We start from the raw sequence: 18001 nt of genomic DNA on the forward strand, positions 1-18001 counted from the left end.
ATATTAAAAATGCTGGTGAGCTGCTACCATTCTATCCCAGAGATTCTTTCTCCACCCCTAGACTGCAAAATCAGCCCCATTCACTACTTTATTTTGTCCTTTCTTTCTTTTTTTACCATCTCCATAGTTCTTTATTTTTCCCTTCCATTCCTTTTCACTTTCTATCTCTCCTGTTATCTTTTCCCTCCATATTCTTCTACCCCAGTGCCTTCCCTCCTCCTCTGTTATCACTCTGACCTCCATGTCTGGTGTGCCCACCCCTTCCATGTCTGACATCTGCTTTCCTCTCATTCTCACCATATATGGTCTATGGCCATATATGCGGGAGAATATATGCGGTGCGGGCCAGGCCACCGCTTCCCGCAGCTCCCGTTGGCCATGAATGGCGAACCGTGGCCACTGGGAGCTGCGAGCGGTCGTACCTGCGGACGCTCAGGTAAACAAAGCATCTCGTGGCCTGCCAGGGGCTTACCCTGAACAAGCCGCGAACCAAGGTTGGGAACCCCTGGTCTATGGTGTCATGTCTACTCTGTTCTCTTCTCCCTGATGTCTTTTTTCTTCACATCTCGCTGCTCCCCTTCCTGACCCATATGGATCTGTACTCTCCATTATCTCTGGGCCTCTGACCATGTCTCTGCATTGCAAAGCCAATACTAATCTCGTCTGCCATCCAGTCGGCATCTGCGCCTCATTGTATCTTCAGGACAGTGCCCAGCAGATGCTGAGCTCTGGGTTGGACCAGATTCTTAGTAGTCCTTGATGTTTCTGCCTGTGTTACACAGAGTGAATGTGTGTTTACTGTGGTGCTACTTCCTCTATTGCACTGTGGTCATTTCTGCTCAAGATCCCAAAGCAACAGAGCCAAACACACGTGGCTAGTATGTCAGAAGGGTGAATAGTGCCATGGTGGCATAATTATCTACATTGGTTCCATTCAAGCATTGATGGCATTGCTGATACTGAAGGCTTGGACACCATGACAAAAGCCAAGCCTTTAGAATGCATATTATTTAAAATAGTTTTTTTCCCCCCCTTAACATTCCCTGATTAAGATTATAGTTATTTTTGGACATACATTTATATTTGGTGCTTTTCTCTTTACTTTATCCCTTCCCTATATTGATTCTTATACTAAAAAGCAGAACATAGAATAGTGTTTTTCCCCTGTGATCCTAGCATTGTACAGCAATGTAACATTAAATAACAAAACAAAACAGAAGGAAACATTTGCCCTCCAGGAGTTGTTCCTCAGTGTTCTTTGGAAGCAGGTTTCTAAAAGAAAATCATTATCAGCTGAGAAGTACTATGGCTAGCTCCTGGGTGTGAGGTGAATGATGCGAATTACAAGCCTTTGCTGATGTCAGTTATGTGTATTACAATTATCTATTTCTATTTCACATGATTTTGTGATGAGGCAAATTGGCAATTCATGATATATGGTTAGATTTTCAAAAGTGCTCAATACTCAAGAACCCATTTTGAGAACAGTAAGGTCAATAAGTGGGTGTGAGCCAGGGAGAGCGAGCACCCTGATTTTAACAGGAATATGACAAGTCTCCAAATCAAATTTAACTTTGACACTAGCCCTACATAGACTAATTTCATTCCAGATTTAAACTTCTACTCAGGTTGAAATTATTCCAGTTCACTGAGTCTTGATCCCCAAACACCCTCCCATATAACAAATATTGTATAGGTATATATTTTATGGAAATATGTAACAAATTTTAAATTAACAATCACAATTCAAAATGCCAATACAAACAACAATATAAAAATATATGGCAAAATTGCATAGTTACAATCAAATAAAATAGTAAATCCAATAATATTAAGTATTTAAGTAACAGCATTGTTGTTCGTGACCATTGAAATGAATAAGATGGGAAAGAAAGGAGGCAAATACAGTCTTTGCTAAGATAATTTTGTTTGAGATTCCCCCTACTTTCATTCCATCTTTGGACAATTTAATATTTGAAAAGTGCCTTTAGTTTTATCTGGGCATGTGGCTGCACATTCCCTCCCAGCCCACTTCTCAGTCTTGCCAATGGGATGGCAGCAGGTAGTTGTGAAGTAGTTCACTTCACAATCCATCTCCAGTCTTTTTGGTAAGATGAGTTGGTGGGAGGGGAGAGAATGGGGAGAAGGGTGCTGCCAGGGACCTAGCTCATCGAAACTGTTGGCTGGACATAAGACCTGAAGAGTCCACAATTGTAAAGCCAAAACAGAGAGTTCTGCCATTTTGTCTTTCTTTATTGCTTCCCCCAACCCTCATCCTCCTATCTCCCCATCATCCCTGCTCAGTTTTAGTGTTAAGACAAGAGAGCAGGTACATTTGTGTCATCTCCACTATGGATGAGGAATCAGTTCTCCTTTGTCCCCCATCCCTTTCTCATACTTTTCATAGTGGGATAGAAAAGGGGTGAAGTGTGGTGACTCCTCCTCAAGAGACTTTCTCAGTTATACTGAGAATAAGTATCTATATTTGATTCAAAAGCCCAATATTTTTGAATCTCTGAATATTGCAGTGTCTCATACTCTTTTTCTCTCCCTCTTTTTCACCACAGCCTTTGTGATCCTGTTGGTGGTGGAAAGCCTGCAGCTCCTCATGTTCTTTCTGTCTCTGTTTTTTCTACCCTGCCCCAGGCTTTGCATCTCTCTGGACCTTGCAATGAAACAGGAGCCATTAACAATCCTGTCACCATGAGGAACAGCTTCAGATATAGATTTAAAATGTATTTAATGTTGGAAAGAGGAAGACAGGAATATTAGCATTCCACCTATTTTGAGGGAGTCTGAAACCAGGGAAATAGCAGTCCATGCCTCCAGAAGTCAGGGAGAGCCTTGCTGGTCAGACAAATTGACTCTAGTGCACAGGTATCCATAGTTATTGATGGAAATAGATTTGTAGCTCTATAGGAGATACTACAACAGCACACAATAATGCTAAGTAATGCAAAATGATGTTATCATTGGCCCTGTGAATTGCAATCTACAAGATGGCTGAAAGCATAGAGCATTTAGTGTCAGTGAATCTGAAAGAAATGGACTAGTCATTTGTTAGACCCTCAATGGCAGAGTAATTGTTGTCCTAATTAAATAAATACGAACACAGCAGGTCAGACTGTACCCTAAGGTTTAGCCCTTCAGGTTCAGCAGGTTCCATGGGTGTACTGAGGGCAAAATTTGGTTTATTTTTTTATTAGAGAAGTAGTGTCTTTGCTGGTCAAAATCTAAAGAGTTCACTGTATCTCTCTCTCACACATATGCACAAGAATATTTTAAAGTGATTTTTTTTAGGGCTTGATCCTGTGAAGCGCTAAGTGTTGATTTCATTGGGAGTTAAGGGCTCTCAGCAACTTGCAGTGTCAAGCACACAGTGAAAATAATTGTCATTAGTGATACATAAACCTCAAAAAATGTGTATATGTAGTTCAGATAACTACCAAACCTCTGGAGATCTCCTCATTCCCAACAGGCTAACATGACCCTGCCTTTCTAGAGTTGTTAGTTCTCCCTAAATCTTCCTGATTATGGCAACATCCTCCCATTGTTAAGGATGCATTCTGTGTTTTCTCTTTTAGAGCTGGTGCCTTCACTTTTAGTTCTCATGAGCTCTTGTGCCCAGTGCATGCCAGGGAAGATTAAACCACAGAACCTACAAAGCCTAATAGTAGATGTGCTTGGGGCTCAGCTGAGAGGCATCTGGGCCCATTCAACAGATCTTGGAAGATAGAGATAAGGTGACCTAGATCCCCATATGTGTGTATGTGTGGGGTAGCTAATGTGGGGGATTGACTAAAGGTGGTCTTGCATGGAGGCACTAGGAATTGGGGGGAACATATAGTCCCTTCATTAAATGAAGAGACCTGAAATCCTTGAAAAAAAAGTTTGGGTTCAGAGAAAGCAATGAAGACCATTCCCCCCTAATTATGGCCTCTTGTAAAGAAATCTGTGGCTGGTGGGGATAGGAGATCTCTCTGAGGTGAAGATCACTGGATTTCCTACAAACTGTGCCTGAAAGGCAATGAGTTAGGGGAACTCCAGAGTGGGAGTGGGCAAAACTTCCAAACCCTTTGGATCCTTGGGACCACCCCCTCTACAGAGACATGAGTCATTTATGTTGCTCTACTGGATAACCTCTCCCCTGAAATCATAACATTTGCACTGCTACTGGCTGGGCCCCCTTTTAGACTTCTGTGCTAGGTCCCTCTTGGATTTCTATGTGGGAAATCACAAGTGCAGCGGAGAGCCTGTTGGGGGCAGTGCCACAGAGCAATACTACTCTACCTTACACACAATCTGAGTTGCAGAAACTCTCTGGAGCTCTTCCACACAGAGTTCCAGAGCAGGGCTTTCCTGGAAAACAGCTGGCAAAGAGTGCTGCAGAGGTGGCACCATCTCTTTCTGCATATTAATCCCCCAGGATCAACCCAGGTCAGTTACAAGGCCAAATATCAATATTTAGCCCTTCCAAGGGTCTCAAAGTACTTTGCAGACATTTATTAATCTTTTCAAAGCTTTAGACTCTGACCTGGGTAAATATCATTATTCCACTTTCAGATGGGGAAACTGAATAACTGAGAGTGAGACTAGTCCACAGACACATTAATAGTCAGTGGCAGAGATGGAAGTAGAGCCCAGAACTCCTGGGTCTAAGTCCTGTGCTCAGTCTACAAGGTTAGTTACTTCCTCCATCTTAACAGTAGACTTACACTAAAGAGACCCAAAGCAAGGCTGATGTGTACATTCTCCAGCTGTCTGGATCCTTTCAGTGCAGTTGAATTTTTTACATTGTTCCTGGCACAGAACTTTCATTTTTCTCATCCTGGTACTAAAATACTCAAAACAGTGTTTAAACAAACTTTTTAGGGTGTTCTTATAAAATGAGAGCACCACACTGCCTTCTGTGGTGATATAGGGTTTTCCCTAGGGTTAAGTAAGTAGGGAGTGCTTCTGCAGCTAGTTGAGCCTGGGACACTGTTTTTTAAAGATTTAGTAGAACAAAATATTCTGTAATTTTAATAAAATAAAATGTGCAGTGAGTGTAGCTCACCCACAGCCTGAATTTTGTAGTATCAAAGAACATTGCTGGTCACTCTTTCAGTCCACAGAGTATCAGTTATCCACTAAAAGCTCAGACTGCAGTCCATCTATTAAGATTGGTAGAAGGAGCATACTGCAACTGCATAAATAGTAGCTATCCAGAGGATATAAGCTAGGTGATGTATAAGTAATATGTAGCTCTTTATCCATTTGAAAAATTCAAAATTGGTCTCCGATTTTTCACTGCTGAAATGACACAGGCCTTTTGCAATTGTATTAAGTTCTGACTCAGACAGCAATTTTCTGCCCATGAATTCTGGCAGTGATTACAATCCTAGTGATACTCCCAGCTGAGAAAAAAAAAAAAGTGATGGAAAGAATGATAACGATGACGGCAAAGTACAAACAGGCTCAACCTGCGTTTGATATGGGGTGAAAGATGTTCCAAAGAGGATAAGAGAAGCAAACAGTTTGAACATCTTTGTCATTGTCCTCAAGTAACATAATCTTTTAACAAAACAGCAAGTGCTAAAGTGCACATGACTAGTGTTTTCACTTGTTCCCTACTGAAGTGTTTTTTGTTTGTTTGGGGCTTTATTGTGTGTGTGTGTGTGGGGGGGAGTTGGAGTTGGAGTTGGGGATGTGCATGTGTGGGTTCTGTTACCTTTATTCTGTCCCATAATAACTACACTCTGACATTCATTCTGTGAAGTGGTAGACATTATATAAAGATGTTAGGCCATCTCTTGGTTCTTTTCATGTTCTAGCCACATACCTGTGTGAAGCAGGGTTGGTTCCAGCCATGAAATGCAGCTGTAGCATACAGTGCTCTTATTACCTATATTGGTGCAGATTGGTTATACTGTTCCTGTATTTTAGGACAGGCTTTAGATGATGTATAATGAATAAACTGATATCATTCCTGGAGCATAGAAAGGTGTGACTATTTTCTTGATCTCAATGAAATGATAATTTTTAACACTAGTGCAACTCTTTGCAGTCCGGTAAGGGTTGTCCACGTTTTACATATGAGGAAACTGAGGCACAGAATGAAGTGACTGGTTCAAGAATATACAATATGTTAGTAGCAGAGCAAGACTCCTTGATTCTCTAATCTATTCTGATTCTCCCAGACTATGTTGTACAATGAACACAGGGAAAACTATCTTGTAGCTGATCTAGGGTACCCAAAAGGAAAGAAACAATTATTGAGATTTAGTTGATAGTAACTTTGCTCCAAAATCACAAACATCCTGTAGGACAGGCGTTGATAGCTGCTAAATGGTTACACCTATTTAAGAACAGACAGCATTCTAGAACTGAAATACAGCATGAGGCTACTATTGTTTTGAAATGACATAAAATGCTTTTGAAAGTGAGATTGCATACAGAAAGGAAAGAAATGTTCTTGCTCACAAGAGCAAGCTGACAGATTCTAAAAGTCTTTCACATGCCGCACACAATAAACAGTCAGCTTATCTTTCCAAGAACAATAGAATTTCATGTACTGCTGCATGACATAAGAATTAGTTTTACATATCTCCATATCACTGACTCTCTTGTAAGTTAATCTCATCTCTCATCAATTTTTCACCAGCTTCACTCTGATGTTGATAAAGGCGATGGCTCCATCAAATACATCTTGTCAGGCGAAGGGGCAAGTTCCATTTTCATTATTGATGAGAACACTGGGGATATTCATGCTACAAAGAGGCTGGATCGGGAAGAGCAGGCCTACTACACGCTCCGAGCACAAGCACTAGATAGGCTGACTAATAAACCTGTGGAACCAGAGTCGGAGTTCGTCATTAAGATTCAGGACATCAATGACAATGAACCAAAATTTCTGGATGGCCCTTACACTGCTGGGGTTCCTGAGATGTCTCCCGTGGGTAAGTGGAGAATACATTGTTCATGTCTTGGGAAATCTGTTCTTATTATCTTTTTTAAAATGTCATTATTTTTTTACGGTATTACACCAAGCTATTTAATTATCTATGAGCCACCTGCAACAGTTGGATGTTTGCAGGCTTGATGGGAAAATAAGGCTTTACAAAATATTTATTCTTTCAAAAATGTAGAAAAACTTAAATTAGCTATATAGGGATTTAGATAGGCATTTTATGGTGTACTTCTCATTTCAGTGCCCAGAACCTTTGTTTTATAATTCTCATTAAGAACAAAAAGTTTCACACCTACGCTCTGGCACAGAGAGGTGATAATACCTCCTTTTGTATACATCAACTCCATTATGAACAAATTCCTTTCAAAGCCATTTAGTACATAAAGTGTTTAGTGTGTGTTGCTTATAGTGGTGTGTTAGAACTGTACCTCATTTGTAATAGCCAAATTATGCTCTGTGGGAAAACATGCATGGACACAAGAGCAGAACTTGGCCCAACTTAAAAGAGTTTTGAAGTTTATTGGAATTAGAGAGTGAAGTCTTGTAAGTAGTTCAAGTATTCTACTGGAATATAGCAATGTGAATGAGGCACATCTAAACCCTATCTACATTCAGATCCGTTATTTAGTCATTTTAAAGGTCCAACTCCTCAACAGGTGTAAATTGGCAATGTTCTATTGGCTTCAGTTGAGCTATGCTGATTTACACCAGCTGGCAATCTAGTCCAGAAGCGGAACGCCGGCCCCCCCCGTCCCCGCGGAGGGGGAGAGGCGAGCGACGCCCGCCGCAGCTGGGGCGATCCACAGGAAGGGCCCGGCTCGCGTCCAGAGTCGCCGCTGCCCCCCGGGAGAGGGCGGAGAAACTGGCTCACTTACAGTGAGTTTTGTTACGAGCTAAGGGCTTGTCTACGCATAAACTGGAATCGAAATCCCCCCCTAAATATGTTGTAATTCAAACCTTTTGTTACTTCAGTTACTTTGCAACTGTATGTGTGGACACTCTTCTTTCAGATTAAGACCTCCCTATGTCAATTTAATTTAAATTGATTTTTTACTGATTTAAGTTGTATCAAAATGGGACATTCAATCTGAATGAACAGTGTCCACACACCCTAACGGTGTGAATTACAATCATTTTAGTTTTTTTCAGTTTCACTTTTATATGTTGGCAAGCCCTATGTTACTGTTCCAGAATGAAAGAAGGAGAGAGAACAAAAAAAAAAATATTTTGTTTAGGACTCTACTGAAATCATTAGTCACCATTACAAATAAAGGAGGCTCACTTGAAATCCAAAATATTAGCAGAGAGAACATAAGTAGAACGTTGCTATTGTCATTTGATTTAACTTAGCAGAAGTCATAGATATGATCCCTCAGTTGATATTTTGCATTTGTCCATGATCATTTCGTTCTTGGTCAGAGTCAGAAGAGGCAGAAGTAACATTTGAAGGAAAGAGGGAGATCAATATTCTTGTAAAATATTAGGGGGAAGGTGAAGAGGAGAGAGACTTCTAAAAACTGTTTCCTGCTGCACTCTGGAAAGAGAAGATAATTCAGATAATTCAAGAGACTTTTAAGAACAAATAATCCAAAAGTTTAAGAGCAATATATTCATTACCAAGAAAAACCAAAATACCGATGTTTCAGACTAAGTGACCTCTCCCAGGTTTAAGCTAGTTTTACTGCAGCATCACTGTTTTCAGTCATCTTTGTACTAAATATATATCATTCTTAAAGTGTTGGCTCAAGTAAATTTATCCATAGTGCAACAGGAAGTAAGGTTTTAAAGCATCTAACTTCTTCATCTTGCACACTGAAGAACAGTATCTCCATCTTTCCTCCTGGTGTAACTTCTGCCTTTTCCCACATTGATTTATATTGTTAAGTGACCATGGTAAGTGCCACACTAAAAGTGAGGGCTTTTCCCCCTCAAATATATAGTAGGAAACATTTGTTGTTGTTGTGCGTTTGAAACTGGATTGTGCACCTGACTTTTTTGCCATTTGATAGCAACCCACACTAGTGTCATTATGTATGGTAGAGAACACCCACACTATTGTTTAATGTGAGCTACTTTCACATATTCCTTTGCTGCTTCACCAACATAAATGACTGGGTGAAATTCTCCCCTGAGAAGGGGATCAGCACAAAGTATATATACCATTTAACTCCTACTTAACTACTCAAAATGGAATTTAAGTGGGACTTGAGTGGTGTGGAGGCCTTGTGCTGACCTCTACATGGGACTGAATTGCACCTCATTTGAGATTTCTAGAATAATACATTTTAAACATCTTTGGAGTTTGCATTGTAGTAATACTGAATACTGCATTAATATTGGATTAAGGGTTTAGTAGCATGAAGCCCTTGTGTGGCATTTATCTTACATAGTCACATTGATTCATAGTTTATTCATATTACATAATTTCTAATTAAACATCTACAGCATTCGTGAAATATTAAGGGGGAACAAAGTATCTCTCTCTCCTATTTTGTCTAAAATTATATCCATGACAAGGATTCCTTAATTGAATATGAAACAGAATGAAAAAAGATCACAGGTTTATAAACCAAAATGAACTATAAAAGCATGAGAACTATAACCCCACACTTCCAAATAGCATTATTATGTAAGCATGATGATTCTAAAATTACATTTTGCAAATATTTTAGAACATTATCTGAGGACTACTGAAGCCAATCAGAGTCTTTCCTTCAGTGGGCTTTGGACTGGAACTTTTATGAAAATATTGGGCAGGGGAATATCTTCATAGAATCATAGAACTGGAAGGGACCTCAAGAGGTCATCTAGTCCAGTCCCTTGCACTCAAGAAAGGACTAAATATTATCTAGACCATCCCTGACAGGTGTTTTTCCACCTGCTCTTAAAAATCCCCAATGATGGAGATTCCACAACCTCTCTAGGCAATTTATTCTACTGCTTAACCACTCTGACAGTTAGGAAGTTTTTCCTAATGTCCAACCTAAATCACTAAATATTGATGGCTTGCAAATTTTTCCATGGAATTAAAAAAGCTCCAAAAGTATGGCCTATAGGAATGTCAGAGACAATAAAACATGTTAAATTATGGATAGAGTTATGAGTGACAATGTATTTTGCTTATTTTAAAAATGTAACAGAATGTTATATTTCAAACAAAAAAATAAACCCCTTTGCGAATGGATCTAATGATGTAGGCTGGAATTTCAAAAGGGCTTAGTATGCAAAAGCTCCCACATTAGCATCTAAAAAAGTGAATTTGCAGAACACTTGAAAATCTGGCCCTATGTGCTTCAAAAGTAAGGAGACTGAAAATTAAGATTTTTACGCCTACCTTAATTCTGTCTCTTTGCTCTGCCAATTTTTCACTTACAAGAAATCCTCCCCATTACCACATAAAAGAAACATGTCTGTCTTGTTACATATATGATGGTATGGGCTTTCATCATATGATGATTTATTAAATTTATTTATTTTTAATCTGTTATTGTGCCACTGGTCAACTCTGCAGGGACTTACAAATTTTTTTTTTAAACCAGACCTTTATCAAGCATAGCCAGTCACTAAAAACAGGTTTTCCTTAATCTTCTCCCCAATATTCCTTGCACAACCTCATTTAAAACCCCTGCCTCCCATACCACCACTTTTTCTCAAGGTACACCTACAAACCCCCAAATAAGCTCCTCTGCAACAACCAGTTAACCTCAAGCAACCTTTTACCAACATGAATAGCCTGGGAGAATAGGTGACCTTTAGCAGCATTTCCTGAATCTGGGAATCCACCAAATCTGGGCTCTGGTGAATCAAAGTGGGAATGAGTTCTAAAGCCAAGGGTCCCTCACTCCAAATGTCCTGCTGCTATCCCCAAATGTTTAAATAAGAGAGTAGTTAGGTCACATGCTTCAGATTATTATAACTCTCTCTCTCTATATATAGTAAGATTTGCTCCCTGCATGAAACACCATTTAATAAGCACACTGCTCCATTCTGCACTAGCTGTATTTTCTGGAAGAGTTTAAGGTGTAGCCTAATTACAGAGGTCCTACTTGGAAGTGACTAAGGCGTGGATAATTGTGGCTAGATCCACATCTAAAAGAAAAGGAAGAAACCTCCTTGGCAAGTACAGAGGATAAAATAATGTACAGTCTTATTTTTGGCCTATACAAGTATAGGCAAACCACAAGACATTGTGAGGACGTGTATTTTGCTGTGTGTTCCACAGCCCACATATGTAGGTGGATATGGTGCAGATTAATCTTTTGCTTGTATCTGGAATTTGGGGACTCTGACCAATCTTGGGATGGTGAATGAGATTCATTGGGGCTCCCAGTTCATTATTGGTGACAGATGGGAATAAGGTGTGGTGTGGTTTGTATGTGGAGTATCAATTGCAAGATGTAGAATACCTACCTCATACCTGGAGGCCAGAAAGGGTTTGGGTCTGTGGTCTATTAGTAGTAGGTGGGTTCACACTTTACAAGCCAATATGTAGAACTGATCATGGGATAGTGAGGTTATATAGCATATATTTGAATATTATATGAGGAAAAGTGGTAGGAAGTAACAGGTAGCTTTAAAATTGGTGTAGGAATCTTAACTTCCAATTTCCTTACTTAAAAGTGTTGGATTTGAATTGTAACTACTATAGAAAAATCTATTTTTTTCTAAGTAATATAGATTATTGTCCTTAAATCTATCTTAACAAACTTTTGGCAATTAAATTTTTCTTTTCTTTTCTTTTCTTTAAGTAAAGTAAAACTTCCAAGTACTTCCATTTCTTTCCACTTCTATTTTAAATTATTTTAATGAAGAACTTTTGGAAAAGAATGAAATAAAAATCTTGTTAACTTATATAAGGTTAAAACAGCGGGGGGGGGGGGGGGCATGTATGTTCTACTCCTTGAGAGACGCAAAAGCAAGACTACCAGGGCTTTTTGTCACTATCTGCATTTTCTGAGAGCTACAAGTACTTACTCTCCAAACCTTGACTTGTACTTCCCTTAGAACACATCTTCCTCCCGGGGGTAATTTTCTATACAAAACCTTCACATAGAAAACTTTCTATCTGAGGTGATTTTCTGCTGAAAATTTGCTACACAAAGGCTTCTACATGCTAAATATCATATACATAAATAAGTAGGTTGCACACATTTCTTTTGTAAAAAGTCCTTTATAGAATATCTGCTCAGAAACACACATATAGATTTCTATATGAAGGTTTTCTACCTAGAAAGTTTTCTGCAGGAGATATTTGTATGAAGGGACTTATCTTCACTCCAGAGGAGAGCCAGATGCACCAAAGAATGGTTTAATAATTTAATAAGTCCCTGATTTATTCCTCTCATGAAGTTTAGAAGCTCAATTGGCTTCATCAATGGAGTTTGCAAGTACACAAGCACAGTTAAATTTGAAGAATTTACAAGCTCCCTGTGTTGTGGCTGCAGAGCTTGTCATTTCCTTGCAGGCATTTGTTTGTAGACCTTGAAAAAACCATGAGCAGTGAACAAAGACCTTACTGTCTGAAGATGTTGTAAGCATCACTTGCAATATTTGCAGACCTTGTAAGCTCCATTGGCAATGCTTAGCGACCTTGTAAATTCCAACATAGTAAGCCTGGCATTCACAAGGAGTACAGAATATCAAATAATGGTTATAATATTCATACACTCCAACGTTAAGGATTCTGGCAGGGTTAAACTAGGTCTCTGTATTAGCTTTCATTGTAGATCAAGCTGTAAAACCAGTTTAAAGTACTGAATCAAAGGTCTTAAGTACCTACCAGGTCCCTAGGTTGCTGAGAGGAAGGTGACAAAAACCCACCATTCCCTGTCTAATCTGGCAGTGAGAGAAACATTCTTTCCCAGCTCCCAAAAGCTGACTAGCCTGATGCACACCCCAAGGCCCAGAAACCCAGTCGTTCTCTGATCCCAAACAGGGGCAGGGTGGGAGTTGTTCATCCCAGATGCAGAATGACACCTCAGGCAAAGGAAAGGGCTTATTAACCCTCCCATCAAGTGCATGGGAGCCAATGGGCTTTTGCTGAACCCTTCCAGCCAGCCAGCCTCCCCTCCCCAAGCCAATGAGGAGGCTGAGGGCCCACAAGGAGGAGAGGAAAATGAGGAGAGGCAGTCCTTAAAGGGGCCAAAGGTTTTCTTTCCCCAGTTGGCCCCAGATAGGGAAGGGTGGTGGGGGTGGGGCATGTATAGAGTTGTTGCCATAGCTAATAATGAGTCTGATCACTGAGGTCAAACATTAAGTGGTCATAGGGAAGGAATGTCCCTCATACTTAAATCTGGTCCCTCCAGGTCAGGACTGAGCTACATTGATGGGGCAATGTGGGGTAGTTCTCACTGCCATTTACTGTGGTGTACCTATCTTGTGGACTACTAAAGCACTTACGTCACAAAAACAGCCAAGCCAGAACGAAAAATAACCGTAAAGGCAAAATATTACAATATTCAATAAGATTATGTGCTTATTATACATTTGGTGAGGAGGTTTTAAAGGGCAGCAGTTAATCTGTACTGACATTACAAACTTGTATCATAGTAGCCTGTAGTAGTCATTTAGAAAGGTGAGCTAACATTCTGAGTGGGATCAGTGTGGAAATGTAGGGTGGGCTAGTCACCTGTTATGTTATGTGGAAGCAGAGGGATGGAAAAAGTATAACACTGTTTGTAAGTCTAGTTTGTTGCATTAATGTAATTCAGAACTGTGGGACATTTAACTAAAGTAGTGTCTTAAACCTTTTGTAGGAACTTCTGTGGTTCAGGTAACAGCTACTGATGCAGATGACCCTACTTACGGCAACAGTGCCAGAGTGGTATACAGTATTCTGCAAGGACAACCTTACTTTTCTGTGGAGCCAAAGACAGGTAACTTTTTCAGGTTCCCCCACAGATAAGTCCACAATAATGCTGAGATATAGTTTATACTACATTTGTTTGAAACTCAGACGGGATACCTGCTAGTGCAGTGTGTTGTTAGAAAATGAAATGTGGTTTAGCGCTCTTATTTCCATATGTCAAGAACATGTTCAGTTTGTAAATTAACAGCACACATTTGAAATATATAACCACTTGAAAATATTTGTATCTGTCTTGTCCCTCACTGTGATCTCACCAGCTTCCTTATCCATTGCCCCTACACACACCAGCCCTCTTCAGGCTTCCCGAGATTCCTCTTCTGTATGACCACCTTTCTCAGCTTCCCTTTGCTGCCAAAAACTTCACTGTGGGGCTCAACCAGTCTCCATATCTGTATGGGGCCTGGCCTAGATTGTTCCTTTGAAACGTTGAACATTTCTGGATTGTCTCTAGATGTTCTCAGATGAGCATAATTCTCTGGGCATGCCTGTTTAAGAAGTCCCAACGGCATGCAAGTAGCCAGCTCAGGACCAATACAAAGCCATAAACCAGCTAGGGTCCAGGATTAAACCTGGGAGTTTAGGCTGGTGTGTGGGTAGGGTTGTGGATTTGCAAGAAAAATGGTTAAAAAATTCAGACATTTCTTGATGAAATGATCAAAATTTCAACATCTCCACCTGAAGCCTGTTCCCACTTTCCACCATCTCAGTACACATCCGTAGCAACACAATGAGATTGAGCATCAGATAAAGTAATTTTTGGCACAGATTTCCAAGGTGTTCTTCACACACCACAAATCGGTGCCATTTATTTTACTTAAAAGTAGACTATAATAAACTCTATGGTTTACAATGTGGGGCTGCAAGCATTTTGTGCAGAAGGATCCATTATTCTATTCCATTCTGCTTTGATCCACATATTGTACTCATCATTGTGATATCGGTAAACATTTGCCACCAGTTGCTGCATAGCTGCTGCAGTTATTGTTATCATTATTATTTTCATTTAAGCATTCATGATATTCTGTACAAGACATACAGATTAAGACTTGCCTCCCTGCCTGATTTTATTTTGTACTCCTCTCGCTTCTGTGTTTTTATTCCCTTCTCCCATTTTGTAAATGTTGTCTCCTTTGGGATGTCTTCTGACTCCGGATTTCCTACTCAGAGAATGAAAATGAAAATTCTGTGAGAAATGTCAAACAATTCTTTTTAATTTTTATTGAAAAAATTCCATAGAAAATGTTTATCTTTTTTTTTCTTTGACCAGGGCTAAAAACAAGGCATTGTGCTTTTGAAACCAATAATCACCTGTCACTTTTCTTCCAGCCACTACCAAAAAGAAATATTTCTAAAAACAATTTTCTGTATGTTTCATAGGAATTTATGAACTTTTATAGCCAAACCATCATGCACATGTCCTTACAGTCTTCCTGATTTTTGTGAACATTATCCATTCTAGTGCATCAGTTCTTATGAAGACAAAATTAGTAACTTTTGCCCTTTTTCTTTAAGTATGTATCTGGTCCCTGCCAATGTAGCATCTGAGTACTCAACAGTCATTAGTGAATTTACCCTTACAATGTCCCTGTGAAATAAGGAATTCTTACTATCCCTGTTTTACAGTTAACACAAACTGAGGCACAAAAAAATAAAACGATTTACCCAAGGCAACTTAAGAAGTCTGTGGCAGTGCTGGGAATGTAACTCTACTGAGTCCCACTGCAGAGCATAAACCACGTGGCCATCCTCTCTCCACACTTTAACAATGCCTGAATTTATGGAAATGAGCTATATTTTGGTTTAACTGCATTCACATTAGGGGTTTTGTGCCTGTTTCTAAATTGATATACTGGTATCTAAAATGTGTGTAGACCAGCCTCTTAGATAGTGGCATGGTAACTTCTGGTCAATCAAAATCTTTGAAGAATGAGACTGAAATGTTTTGTTATGTTTTTATTAGTTGTGACGCCACAGTCCTCTATGTACATGACAGTTATCTTCCAGAAAGGATGACTAGCGTTGGAAGAGTTATGACAGTAGCTATAAATGACAAAAAGCAAGCAAATCAGAACATTTAGAAACAATTAAAAACAAATATGTTGTGAAATTAAGTATTCATTTCCCCCCACAAATTTGTTGTTCCATGAAATCTATTTGTAAAGCAAATATTTTTGCACAGAAAAGTTTAATGCGGAGCACTGCGTTCAAAAGAAGAGAAGATAAATAAAACTGTAACTAAACATTTGACAAATCTCTGATGAAGAGATATGGGTCCCCGTGTGCCTCTCCTTTATTTTGGTTGTTTGTTTACTTTGTTGGTGACACTAAGCATTGGTAGAGTAGATGCCTGCCTCTCTGGAAATCAGAGTTAGCAGCTGTACAATGTACCAAACATGAAATATTCATAAAGTCATCATGGTTTGAGAAGGAATATTTATTTATCTGATACGTATCGACAGAGCAGAATGGGTAAAGCACTGGATTTTTTGCTATTTTTTTTTTTAATTTCAAACCATAATTACAAATTGTATGTAAATAACTAAGTGGATATAACAGTAATATTATTTCATATATTAGAGTATTTCAGTTAATACATCAAAGCTACCTCATTACATGGAGTGCTTTAGAAGTGGCTACTGTTTAAATAAATAGTAGCCAATACAAAATAGCTTTATTTGAAGGCATTAGTAGGATATGAGATTAATAATACTAAGAATCCATTTGGTCAATGACAATTTCAAGACATTTGTTAAATTGCTCGCTCAGCTTGGAATCTTGAAAAACAATAACAAATGCATCTTTCTCCGTATCACCAAAATAGTGGGGAAATGAAGGTGTATGAGAGACTGGATGGCTGAGGACCCAAAAAATGTACAAGTGCCAGCAACTACATGAAGTACAATAGGGACTTTGATATTGCTATTGATTTTTCATAGAAGGCTCTCATAGTACAGTGATGGGTGGCAGTATAAAACCATAAGGCAGAGAGAGCTGTTAGCCCATGGTACCATTGGTTGAAAATTGTTACCTTCTGACAACAGTGAATGGTGGACACTTTGAAATGAGTGTGTGGGTTCAGTTCAGTTCCCAGTGAAAAGGTGCCATGACAAAATTGATACTAATTACCTTGGCACTCTCAGCAGAGATGCAAAGGATTGAATGGACATGGAAACTGACCCAGCGGTAGTTATTTCAGACCAAGCTTCAAACAGTTAGCAGGAGCTTACACTACATGGCTGATGCCTATGTAAAAGCTTTCTATGAATAAATTACTTTTCTTGATCACTAATTTCACAATAGGAAAGATAAATCTATAGATGTTGATGCTGTCCCAGGTAGACCTAACAAGGACCTTCACCATTGTACCTGACAATATATTATATACATGGAGATACTGGGTCAAGTCATCATTGTATCTCATTACGACACTATTCTTTTAAGACAAACATAATGTTTATGTCAATATATTTACCAATAATAAATGCAACCAATGACATTGTGTGTTTTGTTGTTCTCCAGGTATTATCAAGACTGCACTTCCGAACATGGATAGGGAGGCCAAAGACCAGTATTTACTTGTTATTCAAGCAAAGGATATGGTTGGACAAAATGGTGGACTATCCGGGACCACATCTGTAACTGTCACCCTGACCGATGTCAATGATAACCCACCACGTTTTCCACGGAGTAAGTTCCCGGTACTTTATGACAATTGCTACCATTTCTAAATGTTCTTGCATGCTGTACATTACATGCCATCTGTAAAATGGACCTTATAATACTTATCTCCTCTTTAAAGTGCTTTGAGATCTCTTGATAAAAATTGTTATATCACAGCTAGGTTATATTATTAGTTGTATTAGTATTATTACATTGCAAACATCTATCTTGTTTATCAGTCCACACAAAAATATTTTTCAGATCAGTTTAAGCAAAGTGATGCACACTATGTACATGTATTAATATCTTCTGCTCTTTCCCTGACAAAGGAAAGATAAAAGATTTATAGTGCAGCATTTACTTCTTGGATTTCAAGATGCATATTTTTTTCTTTCTTGCTACACTTCACATTTCTTTGGAAATTCAGCAAGATTTTTCTTGTGCAGACACTCAGTTTTTCATAAGAAATCAATCTTGGAAGAACCAGAAAACCATCTGCCCTCAATTTACTTGTGTTGACCAAA

At 39.1% G+C, this 18001-nt stretch overlaps 1 protein-coding gene across 1 annotated transcript in view; it reads left to right on the forward strand.

Moving 5' to 3' along the window:
- Positions 1 to 18001, forward strand: part of CDH7 (cadherin 7) — a 100362-nt gene that overhangs the window by 45414 nt on the left and 36947 nt on the right. Inside the window, exons 2-4 of the mRNA XM_065399412.1 lie at positions 6644 to 6938; positions 13705 to 13824; positions 17337 to 17504. Of these exons, the coding sequence (XP_065255484.1) occupies positions 6644 to 6938; positions 13705 to 13824; positions 17337 to 17504 (583 nt within the window). The remainder of the gene's footprint in view (positions 1 to 6643; positions 6939 to 13704; positions 13825 to 17336; positions 17505 to 18001) is intronic.

The sequence above is a fragment of the Emys orbicularis genome, chromosome 2 (genome assembly GCF_028017835.1).
Source record: "Emys orbicularis isolate rEmyOrb1 chromosome 2, rEmyOrb1.hap1, whole genome shotgun sequence".
In the NCBI taxonomy this organism is placed as follows: domain Eukaryota; kingdom Metazoa; phylum Chordata; order Testudines; family Emydidae; genus Emys; species Emys orbicularis.